This window comes from Rattus norvegicus, chromosome 3, assembly GCF_021556685.1.
Source record: "Rattus norvegicus strain SHRSP/BbbUtx chromosome 3, alternate assembly SHRSP_T2T, whole genome shotgun sequence".
In the NCBI taxonomy this organism is placed as follows: Eukaryota; Metazoa; Chordata; class Mammalia; order Rodentia; family Muridae; genus Rattus; species Rattus norvegicus.
Window position 1 is genome coordinate 107,165,967 of NC_141536.1, and position 19,740 is coordinate 107,185,706.

A 19,740-nucleotide genomic window follows, 5' to 3' on the forward strand; every position below is an offset into this window, starting at 1 on the left:
CTTGTTGCCCTGAGCTAACTTAAGGAATGCTAAGCCAGTGTAATCTGTGGTGTGTCCAAATCTACAAGGTCAGTGGCGCCCTGAAGAGACTGTTTGAACTGAGATGGAGGGATGAGATTCAGAAAAGCTGAGTAGTGCTAGTGTTGGGAGAGAGGCAGCCTAAGAAAGAGGCCTCAAAGGGGAGAGTAAAGAGCTGAGCAGGAGCGGAGTATAGAGCAAGGTGTGTGAGTGGCAGGAGAGTGCACTGAGAACTCTGGCTACTTTCTGACTGATGATGGCTACTCCACAGAAAGGAAATTTTTTAAAACGCTGTGGAAGTGATAGAAAACACAGACACACACACGTACACACACGTGCACACATATACATATATATAAGAATAAATGGATTGAAAGTGAAAGAGACAAGAGCAGCCATGGAAAGACCTATTAGAGAACCATGGCACAATTGAGCAAGGCGGTAAGAATGTGGTTTTGGCATTTTCAGTGAGATGGTCATATATGGGTGCAAGGGGAAGAGCAGATGCTTGGTGACTGACAGCTGAGCACAGCACGCACTCATTTGCTGATTGCTAGTGTATGTGATGTGTATATTTGGGTGCACATGCTACAGTGCATGTGTGAACATTACAGAGACAACTTTGTGGAGTTGTTCTCTCCTTCATCTTTATGTGGACTCGGGGTTAAACTCAGGTCTCCAGGTTTATATGGAGAGTGCTCAGCCCTGAACTCATGTTTGGCCTAAGAAGTTGTGACAGCCACGATGACAGTGAAGGATGCTGGAAGATGCTTTGTGGGGGGAAAGTTGGGAGTTTGATATTTTCTTACTGGGTTGAAGGTATTTCTGAAGAATCCATCTTGAATCAAGAAGGCAGCTGGAAACATGAATACTCCAAGTAAGGTCTGGCTGGAGATAAATATTTAAAGTTCATATTATAAATTAAAATGCACATAGTAAAGAATAATATCTAAATGGTGGTATATGCCATGTAACATGAAAGTACATGTTTTCCCTACACAGAAGTGTGTGTCTATGCATGTGTGCATGCATGTGTTTGTGTGTGTGTGTGGTGGTGGTGGAATATGAATATGTACCACCTTAGCCAGGGTGATATATTTGCTGAGGTCTGTGTACATACATGTGAATATGCACATGCATAGAAAAATGATGGACTTGGGCTGGCAGGGTGGTTCAGGGGTAAAGGACTTCTTGTCAGGCCTAATGGCCTGAGTTCAGTTCCTATGTAGTAGAAGGAGAGAACCAGTTCTTGCAAGTTGTCCTCTGACCCCCACATCACACACACACACACACACACACACACACACACACACACACACACACACACTCATGGGGGGGCAGCCAAACATACATACATACATACATACATACATACATACATACATACATACATTTTAAAAAGGTAATTAAAACAGGGAATGTGGTTGGGTTTTATTTTTTTCTTAAAAATATCTCTGGATTTTATTGCTTATACTAGCTCAGTCTTTTTCATAGCTGAATAGTATTCATTTTCTCTTTTATTATCGTTAGTAGACTGTGTTGTATAGGTAATATATTCATGGAGTAGAAGAGCCAAAGATATAAATGTATCTTCCTCTTTATTTTTGAAACAGGGACTCACTATAGATCCCTGGCTGGTTTAGATCTTGCTATGTAGACCAGGCTGGCCTCAAATTCACAAAGGTTCACCTGCCTCTGCTCTTTTAGTGCTAGGGTTAAAGGCATGCACCACCACACCCAGTTATCTTTATTTATTTTTATTTACTTACTTTTATTATTTTGGAGACAGCTCTGGCTGTCTTGGAACTCTATGTGGACCAGGCTGGTCTTGAATTCATAGAGATTGGCCTGCCACCATCTCCTTAGTTCTGGAATTAAAGGTGTGTACCACCATAACCAGTTACCCAATTTTTAAACAGTTAGTCGAAATATACCACTCTGGCTTCTAGCCCAATGCCAAGGATGCTTTTGAACTTTTTTATGTTTTTTTTAAGATTTATTTGTTTTATATGAGTACATTGTAGCTATCTTCTGACACACAAGAAGATTTTATTACAGATGGTTGTGAGCCACCATGTGGTTGCTGGGAATTGAACTCAGGACCTCTGAAAGAGCAGTCAGTGCTCTTAACCATTGAGCCATCTCTCCAGCCCTTTTATGGTTTTTTCGAGTCATGTTTTCTCCCTGTAGCCCTGGCTATCCTGAAACTCACTCTGTAGAGTAGACTAGCCTCAAATTCAAAGCTCTGCCCACCTCTGCCTCTCAAGTGCTGGGATTAAAGGCGTGTGCCACGACTTCACAGCTTAAACGTTGATTTGTTTTTATATAATCATATGTGTGTGTATGTGCAGTACTTGTATCATATTCCCCCAGTCCTTTCTTCCCCTCCTCATACTGCCAATCTCATTGTATTAAGTCAGCCTCATACTTCTGTTTGCTTTGGGAAGCAGTAAGTTAGGGTTACTCAGAGGGGCTTGGGTGAACGCTTGTTTTCAGGAGCATGGGCTCTCAACCAGCAGGAGCATCAAAGCAAATGTGTCTCCCTCCTTCATCAACCATTAACCATACATAGATTCTCAGGAGGGGATCCTGTGCTTCCTCAACTCATGACAAGATGTCAGCAGGCCCACTCTGCAGGTAATCACAGTTCAGGGCAGGACTGCAACAGCCATAGCGTGCCTTGAAGTCAGCATTCTGCATCACTTCTCTTCGTCTGCCTCTTCCTTCCATTCCTCCTGTCCCTTCTTTTCCTTCTTCCATGATGTTCCTGAGCAGATATGGTTGAGCACACAATAGTCACTCATTCATAGTTTGACCAGAGTTATGAGCCTGTAGTCACTGCTACTCAGGGTGACATTTTGGGTTTCCACACAGCCAGAGAGTATGTGGTACTTGTGTTACTGTGCCTGGCTTATTTAATGTCTTCCAGTTCTATTGATTTTTGACATAATAAGGTTTTATTTTTCTTTATGTCCAAAGAGTATTGCATTGTGTATATAAATGACATTCTCTTTGTCATTCATCTGTCACATAGCTCTCGTAAGTAAAGCTTCAGTAACCGTGGGCCTGAAACTATCTCTTTGTATATGGATTTATCTCTGTTGTATTATGTGTAGTGGGTATACTAATGTGCATTCCTACCAAAATAGTAGGGGTCCTACAGCATTTGTTTTTATATATGGAATAGTCATTCTAACTGGAATGAGATGGAATATAATTATAGTTCTGATTTGCATTTCCCCAATGACTAATAGTGAAATGTTTTTTATATGTGTTGGGTCATTTGTCAAATCTTTTTTTGAGACATACCTATTTAGATCACTTGCTTACTTTCACAGTTGGATTACTCACTCTTATGTTAAAAGTTTAGTTCTTTATAATCTAGATATTAATCTGTTGTTTTCAAATACTAAATCCCAGCCCTTTGATTTGACCAGTGAAGTCTCAGGAGCCTGATACTGGGGGGAAACTAGCTAGCTCAAAGGAGCAGAGCAAACACTCAGCTGACCTTCCTACTTTGCCAATGACCCAGAGGGGAAAAGTTTCTTCTCCTCCATGCTGTCTTAAATATTCAACTCAAAGGCCCTCCTCTCTGTTATGCTTTGCCTCTTGATCTAGGGTTGACTTTATTTCTGGGCCACACCACAAGTTCTTTTTTGTAATAGAAAGCTCTGTGATCACAGGCATGTGCTAGGGCTGAGCTGCAGTACAAGGTTTTTCTAGTTCACGACTTCAGGGTTAAAACAAAACGTGGTAAGATATCCTGTTAACATTAATCCTCTGTCAAATGGATAGCAGATGCATTCTTATGCTTGTGTGTTGTTTGTTTGTTTGTTTATGAGTACATTGTCACTGTCTTCAGACACACCAGAAGAAAGCATCTGGTCCAAGCTACCATGTGGTTGCTGGAAACTGAACTCAGGACCTGAACTGGAAGAGCAGTCAGTGCTCTTAACCGCTGAGCTATCTCTCTAAGTTGTCCAGCCCTCTAAGTTGTCTTTATGCTGGTAATTTTCTTTGCTGTACAGAAACTTTTACATGTAATTAATCTCAACTTTCAATTTTAATTAATTAATTTTTTGAGACAGGGTTTCTCCATACAGCCCTGGCTGTCTGGAACTCACTCTGTAGACTTGGCTGGCCTAGAACTCAGATCTGCCTGTCTTTGAGCCTTGGGAGTGTTGGGATTAAAGGTGTGTATCACCACTGCCCAACTGAACTGTCAGTTTTAGAATTTTGTAGATATGTCCAGGAAATCATTGTGTCAGTTTTGAAGTATTTCCTTTGCTTTCCTATAATCTCAGTTTCGAGTTTTTCACTAAGGTCTTTGGTCCAGAGCCTGGTAGGGCGATACGCATCTGTAATCCCAGCTGTTAGAATGTTGAGGAAGGAGAATCAGGGCTTTTAGATTAACTGTGGTGTAAAAAAGATACTCTCAGAAAACTAAATCTTTGTATTCATTTTGAGTTGATTTTGTGCTGATGAGGGTTCAGATTCAGCTCTCTCCGTGTGTGGATTTCCACTCTTCCCAGTGATATCTGTTCAGCTGTCCACTCTCTGGTGTTTGTTTGGGGACCTTTGTGAAGTATCAGTTGGCTGTGGATATAAGATTTATTTCTAGATTTTCAATGGTCTGTGTGTTTTTTATGTCAATACCACAGTTTTTGTTAGTGTGATTCTATAGTATGTCTTGAAATCAAGTATCGTGAAGCTTTCTTCGGCTTTGCTCTTTTTATTCAAGATCTATTTGGAGCACTTTACATTTCCACGTGGTTTTCTGTTTCTATGAAAAATGGCATTGACATTTTGATGCAAAATATGTTGAATCTGTGGATTGTTTTGAGTGTGTTGGACATGTAACTAATTCTTTTAAATAGTGAGGTTTTGGGGAGATATTTCCATATTTGAGCTTGACGAAGTGAAGTTCTTTTCACTTAAGTGTATGTGTGTGTGTGTGTGTGTGTGTGTGTGTTTGTAATGTTTGTAAATGTGTGCATCAGATCCCCTGGATCTGGGTATAAGCAAATATAAGTGCAGAAACTGAACTAGAGTCCTTTGGAAGATCAGTGCTCCTAACCTCTGAGCCATCTCTCAATTCTGGTTTTTAATTTCTTTTTTCAGTGTTTTGCAATTTTCATTGTGTATGTATTAAGTTTATCCATAGCCACAAAATAAATAAATGAGACACCTGTTGCGGGTGGCTTTATCTTTACAATTTTTAATGGTATAGGAATGGAGTTAGGGACAGTTAAAGCTGTCACATGAGTACTGAGAACTGAATGGGGTCCTCTGAAAGACCAGCACATGCTTCTTGGCTTTTTTTTTTGTTGTTTTGTTTTTTTTTTTGTTTTTTGTTTGGTTCTTTTTTTCGGAGCTGGGGACCGAACCCAGGGCCTTGCGCTTCCTAGGCAAGCGCTCTACCACTGAGCTAAATCCCCAACCCCGCTTCTTGTTTTATTATGTTGAGACTGTCTCTGTAGCTCTGACTGTCTAAACCAAGCTGGCCTCGAACTCAAATATCTGCCTGCCTCTGCCTCCCAAATGCTGGAATTACAGGCATGTGCCACTATGCCTGGCCAGAGAGCATGCACGTAACTGCGGAGCCCTCTTTCCAGCTCCTTGGTGTATTCTTGTGTTCTGTTTCCAAGTATCTGGTTGAGAACTTTGCATCTGTATTTATCAGAGAGGTTGGCCTATAGCTGTGCTATTGTGTCCTTCTCTGGCTTTGGTAGCAGGACAGTACTGGCTTCCTAGAATGATATTGTTTTCTTTTCTATTTTATGGAACAGTTTGAAGAGCATTGGCAGTAACTTCAAAAGTTTGAAGCACAAGGCCCTGGGTTCGGTCCTCAGCTCCGAAAAAAAAAAAAAAGTCACAAAAGTTTGATGGAATTAGGTAATGAAAGTCATCCAGTCTGGGACTTCTTTGTTGAAAGATTACTTATTGTTGTTTCATTCTTGTTGCCTGTTATAGATCTGTTTCTTTATACCCACTTGATTTCATTTTGGTTGGTCATGTGTGTCTAGGAATTTATCCAGATGTAGATTTTCCAGCTTTTAGGACTCTGTTCCTTCATGATCCTCTGGCTTTCACTGGTGCCTGGCCAACTCTCCCTTTTCATTTTCATTTAGTATAAGGGAACTACAGTATCCTCTCTTTCCCTTCTGTGTCACACTTGTTTGAGTCAGTCACTGTACTAGACTAGGTCTTGTTCATGGGGTGGCTCTCCTTGCTGCACAGTAGAATGTCTGTGAGGTCCCAGTGCTGGAGTCAGGACTGATTCCCAGAGCAGCAGGTCCATTATAAAATGGCCTCTGTCTACAGCACCCTGGGGATGACTAGGATTTGAAATCAATCCTTTTCCAAAGCCAGGCTGTGACGAGTCCAGGTTCCTTATCTATCTATGCTATAAACCTATGTGGTTGAGGGTCTTCCCAGTAGCCAGGCTTGTCCAGATTCCACTGATGGGCTTTCATGGACTCTGTTTACTCTTCACCCCTGCAGAAGAAAAACATCTTCCTGGGCAATAGAACTAGGGCAAGTGCTGGGATATTGTTTCTCCTGCTGTGGTCCTGCCTCAGGTCTTTGGAAGCTATAGGTTTCCTTTTGCCACTGTGTGGAAAACCAGTGTTCTTGCTTAGCTGCTCCTGGAAATGTGAAGTTACAGTCTGCTACTTTGTATTTGTGGAGGAACAGGTGATCAACACCAGGTCCAAAGTGTTTGTTCTCAAGTCACATGTGCCACATTGCACAGAGTCAGCAAACAATCATATTGGATAGTTTTCTAGGTTTCTTTAAGACTATAGGCATGTCATTGTCAAATCCCAGATATCTCACCATGCCCTCGCTGTGTTACTATGTACTCCTGCCCGTAACAGCATTAGCTAGATCTTAACTTTTTCCAGACATTAGTGACACTTAAGTTTCACACTAGGTTTTTTTTTTTTATCTTTATTAACTTGAGTGTTTCTTTTTTACATTTCGATTGTTATTCCCCTTCTTGGTTTCCAGGCCAACATCCCCCTAATCCCTCCCCATCCCCTTCTCTATGGGTGTTCCCTTCCCCATCTTCCCCCCATTACCGCCCTCCCCCCAACAATCACGTTCACTGGGGGTTCAGTCTTGGCAGGACCAAGGGCTTCCCCCTCCACTGGTGCTCTTACTAGGCTATTCATTGTTACCTATGAGGTTGGAGTCCAGGGTCAGTCCATGTATAGTCTTTGGGTAGTGGCTTCAGTCCCTGGAAATTCTGGTTGCTTGGCATTGTTGTTCATATGGGGTCTCAAGCCCCTTCAAGCTCTTTGAGTTCTTTCTCTGATTCCTTCAACGGGGGTCCCGTTCTCAGTTCAGTGGTTTGCTGCTGGCATTCGCCTATGTATTTGCTGTATTCTGGCTGTGTCTCTCAGGAGAGATCTACATCCGGTTCCTGTCAGCCTGCACTTCTTTGGTTCATCCATCTTATCTAATTGGGTGGCTGTATATGTATGGGCCACATGTGGGCTCTAAATGGGTGTTCCTTCTGCCTCTGTTCTAAACTTTGCCTCCCTATTCCCTGCCAAGGGTATTCTTGTTCCCCTTTTAAAGGAGTGAAGCATTTGCATTTTGAGCATCCTTCTTGAGTTTCATGTGTTCTGTGCATCTAGGGTAATTCAAGCATTTGGGCTAATAGCCACTTATCAATGAGTGCATACCATGTGTGTTTTTCTGTGATTGGGTTACCTCACTCAGGATGATATTTCCAGTTCCATCCATTTGCCTATGAATTTCATAAAGTCATTGTTTTTGATAGCTGAGTAATATTCCATTGTGTAGATGTACCACATTTTCTGTATCCATTCCTCTGTTGAAGGGCATTTGGGTTCTTTCCAGCTTCTGGCTATTATAAATAAGGCTGCGATGAACATAGTGGAGCACGTGTCTTTGTTATATGTTGGGGCATCTTTTGGGTATATGCCCAAGAGAGGTATAGCTGGGTCCTCAGGTAGTTCAGTGTCAAATTTTCTGAGGAACCTCCGGACTGATTTCCAGAATGCTTGTACCAGTCTGCAATCCCACCAACAATGGAGGAGTGTTCCTCTTTCTCCACATCCTCACCAGCATCTGCTGTCGCCTGAGTTTTTTATCTTAGCCATTCTCACTGGTGTGAGGTGAAATCTCAGGGTTGTTGCATTTCCCTTATTACTAAAGATGTTGAACATTTCTTTAGGTGTTTATCAGCCATTCGGCATTCCTCAGCTGTGAATTCTTTGTTTAGCTCTGAACCCCATTTTTTAATAGGGTTATTTGTCTCCCTGTGGTCTAACTTCTTGAGTTCTTTGTATATTTTGGATATAAGCCCTCTATCTGTTGTAGGATTGGTAAAGATCTTTTCCCAATCTGTTGGTTGCTGTTTTGTCCTAACCACAGTGTCCTTTGCCTTACAGAAGCTTTGCAGTTTTATGAGATTCCATTTGTTGATTCTCGATCTTAGAGCATAAGCCATTGGTGTTTTGTTCAGGAAATTTTCTCCAGTGCCCATGTGTTTGAGTTGCTTCTCCACTTTTTCTTCTATTAGTTTGAGTGTATTTGGTTTGATGTGGAGGTCCTTGGTCCACTTGGACTTAAGCTTTGTACAGGGTAATAAGCATAGATCGATCTGCATTCTTCTATATGTTGACCTCCAGTTGAACCAGCACCATTTGCTGAAAATGCTATCTTTTTTCCATTGGATGGTTTTGGCTCCTTTGTCAAAAATCAAGTGCCCATAGGTGTGTGGATTCATTTCTGGGTCTTCAATTCTATTCCACTGGTCTGTCTGTCTGTCTCTGTACCAATACCATGCACTTTTTTAATCACTATTGCTCTGTAATACTGCTTGAGTTCAGGGATAATGATTCCCCCAGAAGTCCTTTTATTGTTGAGGATAGTTTTAGCTATCCTGGGGTTTTTTTTTTTATTCCAGATGAATTTGCAAGTTGTTCTAACTCTCTGAAGAGTTGGATTGGTATTTTGATGGGGATTGCATTGAATCTGTAGATCGCTTTTTGTAAAATGGCCATTTTTACTGTTAATCCTGCCAGTCCATGAGCATGGGAGATCTTTCCATCTTCTGAGGTCTTCTTCAATTTCTTTCTTCAGAGGCTGGAAATTATTATTCTACAGATCTTTTACTTGGGACTATTATGAAGGGTGTCGTTTCCCTAATTTCTTTCTTCGCTTGTTTCTCTTTTGTGTAGAGGAAAGCTACTGATTTATTTGAGTTAATTCTATACCCAGCCACTTTGCTGAAGTTGTTTATCAGGTTAAGTAGTTCTCTGGTGGAACGTTTGGGATCACTTATAAATGTACTATCATATCATCTGCAAATAGTGATATTTTGACTTCTTTTCCAATCTGTATCCCCTTGATCTCCTTTTGTTGTCTGATTGCTCTGGCTAGAACTTCAAGAATTATATTGAATAAGTAGGGAGAGAATGGGCAGCCTTGTCTAGTCCCTCATTTTAGTGGGATTGCTTCAAGTTTCTCTCCATTTAGTTTACTGTTAGCGACTGGTTTGCTGTATATGGCTTTTACTATTTTAGGTATGGGGCCTTGAATTCCTATTTTTTCCAGGACTTTTATCTTGAAGGGGTGTTGAATTTTGTCAAATGCTTTCTCAGCATCTAATGAAATGATCATGTGGTTTTGTTCTTTCAGTTTGTTTATATAATGGATTATGTTGATGGTTTTCCATATATTAAACCATCCCTGCATGCCTGGGATGAAGCCTACTTGATCATGGTGGATGATTGTTTTGATGTGCTCTTTGATCTGGTTTGCCAGAATTTTATTGAGTATTTTTGCATCAATATTCATAAGGGAAATTGGTCTGAAGTTCTCTTTCTTTGTTGGGTTGGGTCTTTGTGTGGTTTAGGTATAAGAGTAATTGTGGCTTCATAGAAGGAATTCGGGAGTGATCCATCTGTTTCAATTTTGTGGAATAGTTTGGATAATATTGGTATGAGGTCTTCTATGAAGGTCTGATAGAATTCTGCACTAAACCCGTCTGGACCTGGGCTCTTTTTGGTTGGGAGACCTTTAATGACTGCTTCTATTTCCTTAGGAGTTATGGGGTTGTTTAAATGGTTTATCTGTTCCTGATTTAACTTCGGTACCTGGTATCTGTCTAGGAAATTGTCCATTTCCTGCAGATTTTCAAGTTTTGTTGAATATAGGCTTTTGTAGTAGGATCTGATGATTTTTTGAATTTCCTCTGATTCTGTCGTTATGTCTCCCTTTTCATTTCTGATTTTGTTAATTTGTACACACTCTCTGTGTCCTCTCGTTAGTCTGGCTAAGGGTTTATCTATCTTGTTGATTTTCCCAAAGAACCAACTTTTGGTTCTGTTGATTCTTTCTATGGTCCTTTTTGTTTCTACTTGGTTGCTTTCAGCTCTGAGTTTGATTATTTCCTGCCTTCTATTCCTCCTGGGTGTATTTGCTTCTTTTTGTTAGAGCTTTTAGGTGTGCTGTCAAGCTGGTGACATATGTTGTCTCCTGTTTCTTTCTGCAGGCACTCAGAGCTATGAGTTTTCCTCTTAGCACAGCTTTCATTGTGTCCCATAAGTTTGGGTATGTTGTACCTTCATTTTCATTAAATTCTTTATTTCTTCCTTGACCAGGTTATCATTGAGTAGAGCATTGTTCAACTTCCATGTATATGTGGGCGTTCTTCCCATATTGTTATTGAAGACCAGCTTTAGCCCGTGGTGGTCTGATAGGACGCATGGGATTATTTCTATCTGTATGTGTTGAGGCCTGTTTTATGACCAATTATATGGTCAATTTTGGAGAAAGTACCATGAGGTGCTGAGAAGAATGTATATCCTTTTGCTTTAGGATAGAATGTTCTATAAATATCTGTTAAGTCCATTTGGTTCATGACTTCTCTTAGTCTATGTCTCTGTTGAATTTCTCTTTCCATGATCTGTCCATTGATGAGAGTGGGGTGTTGAAATCTCCTACTATTATTGTGTGAGGTGCAATGTGTGCTTTGAGCTTTAGTAAGGTTTCTTTTATGTATGTAGGTGCCCTTGTATTTGGAGCATAGATATTTAGGATTGAGAGTTCATCTTGGTGGATTTTTCCTTTGATGAATATGAAGTGTCCTTCCTTATCTTTTCTGATGACTTTTAGTTGAAAATCGATTTTATTCGATATTAGAATGGCTACTTCAACTTGCTTCTTCAGACCATTTGCTTGAAAGCTGTTTTTCAGCCTTTCACTCTGAGGTAGTGTCTGTCTTTGTCTCTGAGGTGTATTTCCTGTAGGCAGCGTCCTCATTGCGTATCCAGTTTGTTTATGTCTTTTTATTGGGGAATTGAGACCATTGATGTTGAGAGATATTAAGGAATAGTGATTATTGCTTCCTGTTATATTCATATTTGGATGAGATTATATTGTGTGCTTTTCTTCTCTTTGTTTTGTTGCCAAGACGTTTCTTGCTTTTTCTAGGGTGTAGCTTGCCTCCTTATGTTGGGCTTTACCATTTATTATCCTTTGTAGCACTGGATTTGTAGAAAGATATTGTGTAAATTTGGTTTTGTCATGGAATATCTTGGTTTCTCCATCTATGTTAATTGAAAGTTTTTTAGGATACAGTAACCTGGACTGGCATTTGTGTTCTCTTAGGGTCTGTATGACATCTGTCTAGGATCTTCGCTCTCATAGTCTCTGGCGAGAAGTCTGGTGTGATTCTGATAGGTCTGCCTTTATATGTTACTTGACCTTTTTCCTTACTGCTTTTAATATTCTTTATTTTGTGCATTTGCTGTTTTGACTATTATGTGATGAGAGGAGTTTCTTTTCTGCTCCAATCTATTTGGAGTTTTGTAGGCTTCTTGTATGTTTATGGGCATCTCTTTCTTTATGTTAGGGAAAGTTTTCTTCTATGATTTTGTTGAAGATATTTACTGGTCCTTTGAGCTGGCAGTCTTCACTCTCTTCTATACCTATTATCCTTAGGTTTGATCTTCTCATTGAGAATCCCATTCTCAATTCTCACTGGGAATTGAACTCAGGACCTTTGGAAGAACAGTCAGTGCTCTTAACCGCTGAGCCATCTCTCCAGCCCCCCCCCCCCGTCCTGTCTTTATTGCTTCTATTTCCATTTTTAATTCCTTCCAACTATTTGTGTTGGACTGGAATTCCAGGGACTTTTGTGATTCCTCTCTGTAGGCTTCTACTTGTTTTTTTTTTATGTTTTCCTGTGTTTCTCTAAGGGGGTTCTTCAAGTCTTTCTTGAAGTCCTCCAGGGTCATGATCAAATATGATTTTAAATCTAGATCTTGCTTTTCTGGTGTGTTTAGATATTCAGTGTTTGCTTTGGTGGGAGAATTGGGCTCCGATGATGCCATGTAGTCTTGGTTTCTGTTGCTTGGGTTCCTGTGCTTGCCTCTCGACATTAGGTTGTCTCTGGTGTTATCTTGTTCTGCTATTTCTGACAGTGGCTAGACCGTCCTATAGGCCTGTGTGTCAGGAGTGCTGTAGACCTGGTTTCCTGTTTTCTTTCAGCCAGTTATGGGGACAGAGTGTTCTGCTTTCGGGCATGTAGTCTTTCCTGTCTACTGGTCTTCAGCTGTTCCTGTGGACCTGTGTCCTGAGTCCACCAGGCAGGTCGCTTGGAGCAGAAAAGTTGGTCTTAACTCTGGTATCACAGCTCAAGTTGCTCGTGGGGGGCTGCTTTTGAGCTCTCGGTGAGGGCAGCAACCAGGAGGGGCCTGCGCTGCCTTTTCCGGGAGCCCCATGCACTGAGGTCCCATATGGCTTTAGGTGTTTTCCTCTGGAGTCAGAAATGTGGGCAGAGTGTAGTCTCTTCTGGCTTCCCAGGCGTGTCTGCCCCTCTGAAGGTTTAGCTCTCCCTCCCACGGGATTTGGGTGCAGACAACTGTTGACTGAGTCTCTTCAGGTCCGGGCAGTGTCTGGACTGCTCACACTAGGTTTTAAACTGAGATGTATTTTATGGTAAGGGAGCATATGATTTTCTAGAGCATTAGTTTTTGGTCTTTGGAGAATGCCATCTTGTTCATCTATTTATTTGTTCCTAATGGCCAATATGAAACTATTCTTGCATTCTTGGAATTCTTGTAAGTACATGCAGAATACTTGTGTATATGATGCATTATTCTTTTTTTAAAAAGATTTATTTATCATATACAAGTACACTGTAGCTGTCTTCAGACACACCAGAAGAGGGCATCAGATCTCATTACAGATGGTTGTGAGCCACCATGTGGTTGTGGGATTTGAACTCGGGACCTCTGGAAGAGCAGTCAGTGCTCTTAACCACCAAGGGATCTCTCCAGACCCTGTTTTGACCTTTTAAATATTTAGTAATGCTACATTTTTCCAATAATGTCTCTGACCCAAAAGCATAAAGGACTTATTTGGTCTTATTTATAAAAGATATAATCTCTGATATAATCCCTGTCCCCAACCCAGTTGTTGATTCAATATTAATTCATTATTATAGCTGGAAATCATCAGTGCAACACTGTCAACAGGTGAGGTCATCTAAGGCATTGACCCAGATGCAAAAAAACCCAAGATATCAGTTTGTAGTTGAGGGAGAACAGGGAGGAAGCAGGGAGCCTGGGGCATGGGGGGCAGATCCTATGAGGCATGTGACAGTCTGCTGAAAGATGGGGCTGGCAAGCATCTTGGTGCCCTTCAGTGTTGTGGACCATTGTGGGTATTTGGAGGAGTGGTAAAAGCAAATGGTTCTAGTTTCTGGTAGGTGCTGTGCAGGTGAGAGGTAGGAGATGACAGATGGAACACTGGCTTCAGGAAACTCAGTGCTGAGGAGACACCTTTGTGTTTAAATGATATTTTCTAGTGACAAGGGAGAGGTGGAGGCAAGTGGAGAGAGGTGATTACATGAAAGGGCTCCTAAGGGTTACAGGTCTAAAAATGACTCGTGAGTATTGCAGCAGGAGGGATGGAGTAAGGAAGGAGGTTGAACTGTTTATTAGAGTGTTCATATGAATGCATATACCATGTCACACATTTGGAGGTCAGTATTGGTTCCGTATTGGGGACTCTGATTCTCAGGCTTGGCGTCAGGCGCCTTTACCTGGTGAATCATCTCGCTGGCCAGTGTTTTTGTTCCACTGAAGAGGTGACTGACACAGTGTGCTAACCAAAGACAGTAGAGTCCCAGAGGCTCTGGTCCCAGAGAGGACTTCTGGCTCAGTGTGGCACCTGGCCAGGGCCAGTGTGTGCTGTTCAGAGCTCATTGCTCCTTCCCCATTTCCCCATTCTCTTTGACTTTATTATCCACACTAAACCCCTCCATTGATGCCCTTCCTGCTGCCACCATGGTATAGGTGGCTTTTCACATAATGACCCTGGAGTTTGGCCATTTGGTAGAGAACCTGTATAAGTTATTTCTCTGTTGATGAAATTAGCCAATTTAAGGCTCTGGGAGCTTCTGGGAGAAGGGCAGACCAGCCCCTGGGCTTGAAAGTTTAGAGTAGAGGGTAGGGTATGCCTGGTAGGAAGTAAGGGATGTGTGGGAGAACCTGGAGGCCAGGTCTGCTTTGGTATGTAAAATATGCACCCCAGCCCCTTGTCCCAGGTTTGAAACAGGCCTCACGCCCAGCTACTGGTTAACCTGATTGCTGTGGCAACTGATCTGCAAGTAATCCTTAGACAGTGAAGGTTTTCTAGCTGGTAGCTATTACTAAACTTCTTGAGTCTTAGCCACTGTTCTATCGTTATGAAGGCAGCTCTTACAGAAGCAAGCATTTCATTGTGGGGGTTTTGCTTAGTTTCAGCATGGCAGCAGGCCAACATGGTGTTGGAGAAGCAACTGAGAACTATATTCTCAGTTATATTCTATATTCTCAGAACTATGGGCTTTTTTTTTTTAAGATTTATTTATTAAGTACACTGTAGCTGTCCTCAGAGACACCAGAAGAGGGCATCAGATCTCATCACAGATGGTTGTGAGCCACCATGTGGTTGCTGGGACTTGAACTCAGGACCTCTGGAAGAGCAGTCAGTGTTCTTAACCACTGAGCCATCTCTCCAGCTCGACATGGGCTTTTAAAACCTTCAAGCCCGGGGTTGGGGATTTGGCTCAGTGGTAGAGCGCTTACCTAGGAAGCGCAAGGTCCTGGGTTCGGTCCCCAGCCCCAGAAAAAAAAAAAAAAAAAAAAAAACCTTCAAGCCCATCCCCAGTGGCATACTTCCTGCAACAGGGCCACACCTTCTAATCCTTTCTGTGATGACCAGGAGTATCACCCTGGGTCAGTCCAAAGGCTTGAAGACTTCCAAAGCCTTCAAGTATATGAGACTTGGGGACTATACTTATTCAAACCACCATAGTATCCACCATTCTCAAGTCGAATTGCAGTTGCTAGTGGAAGGCATTCTGGATCTCATTCTCAATGTCCTCTGTTCTGCAGGAGGACTCTCAAGTGCCAGATTCCCAAGACACTTGGATAGGGGACTGGCGGGGCCGGTCCACAGTGAGGAACAGTTACCTGTATCTGACTGGGTCTTCCTGGAAGAACTTAGCTCACAGTGAGTATGAAGCTTAGGGACTGTCTGCAGGAATTACTGACCCAAGATTCCTGGCCCTGTATCACAGCTCTAGCACTTTGGCATTCAGGTCATTGCAGAACCTTCATTTCTTTGTTGTAGGCTGCAGAGCCTCGATGGGTAGTGGCTGCTGCTCTCCCTCCAGCCTGTCCAGCTTAGGAACCTGCTTCTCCTTCCCCTATCAAGACTTGGCCAAACACATTGTTAACACATCAATGGCTGATGTGAGTCTCTGGGTCTATTCATTCTCCTCTTCTCCTGTTGCTCTAGCCTGACTTACGTTAGATGGGAAGGGAGGAGTCAGGCAGATTAGGCCCACCCAGGCATTGAGACTTCAGGAACTCTTCAACTTGACAAATGAGCATTTAGTAAATTAAATGTTAGTCAGACTGATGAACTTAGAGGCCTGGCTTCTACCCTCTGCCCCCAGGTAATGGCTGCTTGTTCGGATAATCTCCACAACCTCTTCATCCGCCAGGCATCAGCTGGCTGGAAGTAAGTTAATTTGCCATGCTTTGGTCTTTCTGCATTATTCTCCTTGTCCACTCAGCTTCCTGGCATTCCCCACACTAGTAAATTCCTTTCTGACTGTTTCTTGCCTCTGGTGTCCCCAAGCTATCAGGGTGAGGAGCAAGAGGTACAGCTTTACTACAAGGAATTCTCTTCTACTCGACATGGATTCTTGGGTGCAGGTGTGGTGTCCCAGCCACTCTCTCAAGTGTGGGCAGCTGTGAGTGATCCCACTTTGTGGCCTCTGTATCACAAGCCCATCCAGACATCAAGGCTACATCAGCGAGTGACCAACAGTATCAGCCTGGGTGAGTTTAAGGGCTTGAAAGTTTCCAAAGGCCTGGTAGGGAGTCAAAGGTCGAAGCAGCACTGTTGGGAGCTCTAGACTTCTCAGCAAGCCTGCCAGAGATCTAGTTATGAACACAGAAAGACTAGTATTCAATCTGTCTGTCTTTCTAGTGTACTTGGTGTGCGACACCACACTGTGTGCGCTGAAGCAGCTACGAGATTTCTGCTGTGTCTGTGTGGAAGCCAAAGAGGTGCCTATGTTGGTGTGGTAAATGTTATGGGATAAAGTGCCATGAGGTGCAATTAGTGGGGTGGCTTGAGTGCTGACGATATTACCCCCGATCACCCTAACTATATTTAAATCTGTCCGTGTTTTGTTGTTATACAGGCAGGACTCACATGTATCTCTGTCCCTAGGGACACCTATCAATCATGGCAACTCAGTCTGTGTATGATGCATCCATGCCAAGACCTAGCAGAAAAATGGTCAGAGGAGAGATCCTTCCCAGTGCTTGGGTCCTGCAGCCTGTTCTCTTGGAGGGGAAAGAAATAACCAGAGTCATCTTCCTTGTTCAGGTGACACTGCACTCATGGCATATCTTGGGGATATATCTTTCCCGTTGCATAGAATCCTCAGTTATCATGCCATTTGGCCAGAGTAGGCTAATTGGAAGGGGAATCAAAGAGGGAGGAGTAAGGAAGCTCCCAGTACTAGAGATTGGCCGACTTGTAGCCTATGGCTAGCCACAGTGTCCTTAGGAAACAGACTGTTGAAGCTGAGTGGCAGCAGACCAGAATCCTCACCATCTTGAATGGTTCTCCACTCTCAGTCCAACTTCATCACTGGGAGGGGAAAGCTAGTCCTTAGATCAAATGCTCAGGGGTCCAAGTGCATCTCCAGTCACCACTGCCAGAGTGGCTGCTTCGGGTCTGTTTGTACCTTCAGTTCTTCCTTCTGCTTTCAGGTAGAGCTGGGTGCACCAGGCTTCCCTCCCCATCTTCTCAACTCCTTTATCAAACAGCAGCCGTTGGTTGTGGCCAAGCTGGCATCTTTCCTTCGCCGTTAGTGTTGGGCCATGGAGACAGCACTGCTGAGGTGAGACTCCAGCTGCTTCTAGACCCAGAGGCAAGAGGAGCCAGCAAAACCAGTACTTAGTACCTGGTTACCTCTAAGAGTGAGCAACCTGAAGCTTCTGGCCGTAGCTGTCCAAAGAGTGAAATCAGCTCACCTTCAGGATGTCTCCCCTTTATTCCTGCCTCGGGGGCTCAATGGCACCGAGTGTCCAAAACTGGAAAAGGCACAGCCCACAGAGCTGGAGACTGCAGTGCTTTGGCAAGGTGCCTTCTTGGCAGGCAGGCACTGGCCAAGGGTGCTCTGGATCTGCCTCCAAAATTCAGTTCCATTTTGTGATGGCGTGGTAGAAAGGACCAAACCATACAGTTTAAAGAATCATCTACACAAACCAAATCCTGATTCAGAATCTTTTCTCCTTGAATGTTTGCAAACATTTTACTATTCACATTGCTCTTCCCCCCACTGTGTGTCACTGTATATCACTGGTACAGTCAGTCTACCTTTTAAGCTCAGTACAATGGGAGACCAGTAACACGACAGCTACATGCTGCTTGTGAAGAGGGATTTCAAGCAGATTGTCGAGAGGATTAGCATAGGTCTTGACCTTGTGCTAACTAACACACCTCACGTTCCCAAATGCTGGGATCATGAACCGACCACAGCTAGCACCCACTTCTTTGTATATGGTAGGGTGTGGTAGCACATAGCAACAGCACTTTGTGGTAGTAGGAGCAGGGGGACCAGAAGACCATCCTCAGATGGCCAGCCCGTGATTCATTAGACCCTATCTTAGGCTTGGCACTTACAAAGACGGTCAATAGTTAGAGAAGAGAAAAGGTTTTTTTTTTTTTTTCCATTTTCAGATAAGAAAATTCTTTTATTTCTGTCACTCCAAATCTTTGATGGAAGAAGCTTCTCTTATAGAGATAGGACTGGTTAAAGGGTAAATTTCTTTCTATTCTTTTAGAATATTTATATATTATGAATTGAATATTTGAATTTATCCATGGTAATTTTTGGCATGGTAATTTTTGGCAATACTTGGAAATGCAGTGTTATACGCCTACCAATTTCCCTCCTGCCCTCTTGCTTTTTTTGTATGTAGCTTCAGTTTTCCATAGCTTCAGTTTTCCAAGTCCCACACTAAGGACCGCAGCCCACCATGCCCAGTTTCTTCTACCTCTTTTCATGTAAGTGCCTTACTGAGACTGTTAACCTGCCCCCAACCTCCCCCCACCAAAAAAAAAAAGGTCAAAATATTACTTTTAAAAATTAAAAAAAAAAGGGGGGGGGTTGGGGATTTAACTCAGAGGTAGAGCGCCTGCCTAGCAAGGGCAAGTTCCTGGGTTTGGTCCCCAGCTCAGTGGTTAAGAGCAATGACTGGTCTTCCAGAGGTCCTGAGTTCAATTCCCAGCAACCACATGGTGGCTCACAACCATCTGTAATGGGATCTGATGCCCTCTTCTGGTGTGTCTGAAGACAGCTACAGTGTACTCCTATATATAAAATAAATGAGTTTTTTTTAAATAAAATAAATTACATATATATATAAAAAGCCAGATAGTGGTGGGGCACACACCTTTGATCCAAGCACCCAGGAGGAAGAGGCACGCAGATCTCTGAGTTTGAGGCCAATCTGGTCTACAGCATGAGTTCCTAGATAGCCAAACAGACAAATAAATAGAATGTATTGTTGAGGGTCATGATGGCAATATTTACTCACAGTTCAGGGCAGAGATTTTCTGTTTACATGCATGTGCTAGTATTATGATCTCAGCTACTGTAGGAATCTAAATAGGTGAACAGCATAAGGTGAAAAGCCCCTCATGAGACTTGAGTCAGCAATGTGAAGCATACGGTCAATCTCTGTAACTCCGTCTTCCACATCTGTACATTTAACCATGATCAAAAGATACTCAAGCAAAGTTTCTTGTCATAATTAGTTCCATTATGTCCATATTAAAGGACATAAGAGGGGAAAGGAAAACCAAGGATGTGTACAGAAGGCAGATGCAGCTCTAACACTATGCCATTATCTATTAAGATGGCTGACCACCATGTATTCCCATATTTGTGGACCTGTACTGATCCTATTGTAAAAGAAGATGAATCAGGTTCTGAAGAACATATGGATCACCTGAGGCTGGGTCTGCTCCTGTCCAGGCATGGAGAGCTCAGTATTTTTACCTGAGGCCACTGGTCCACAGAACAACAGTACAAATACTACTGACTATACCCCAGAAGACTGCTTTTGGTAAGAAAGAAGTTCTGAGGTAATTCTGCCATTC

At 42.6% G+C, this 19,740-nt stretch overlaps 1 protein-coding gene across 4 annotated transcripts in view; it reads left to right on the forward strand.

The window, feature by feature from the left end:
- Stard9 (StAR-related lipid transfer domain containing 9) overlaps positions 1-18,977 on the forward strand; it is a 91,824-nt gene extending 72,847 nt beyond the window's left edge. For 3 of the 4 annotated variants that reach the window (XM_087654595.1, XM_087654596.1, XM_087654597.1), the window contains 6 exons: positions 15,444-15,561; positions 15,682-15,803; positions 16,010-16,074; positions 16,195-16,397; positions 16,549-16,628; positions 16,795-17,221. In XM_087654595.1, coding sequence (XP_087510721.1) covers positions 15,444-15,561; positions 15,682-15,803; positions 16,010-16,074; positions 16,195-16,397; positions 16,549-16,628; positions 16,795-17,121 — 915 coding nt within the window. In that variant the 3' untranslated portion in view covers positions 17,122-17,221. 4 annotated transcript variants of the gene reach the window in all.
- The last annotated feature ends 763 nt before the right edge of the window (positions 18,978-19,740 follow it).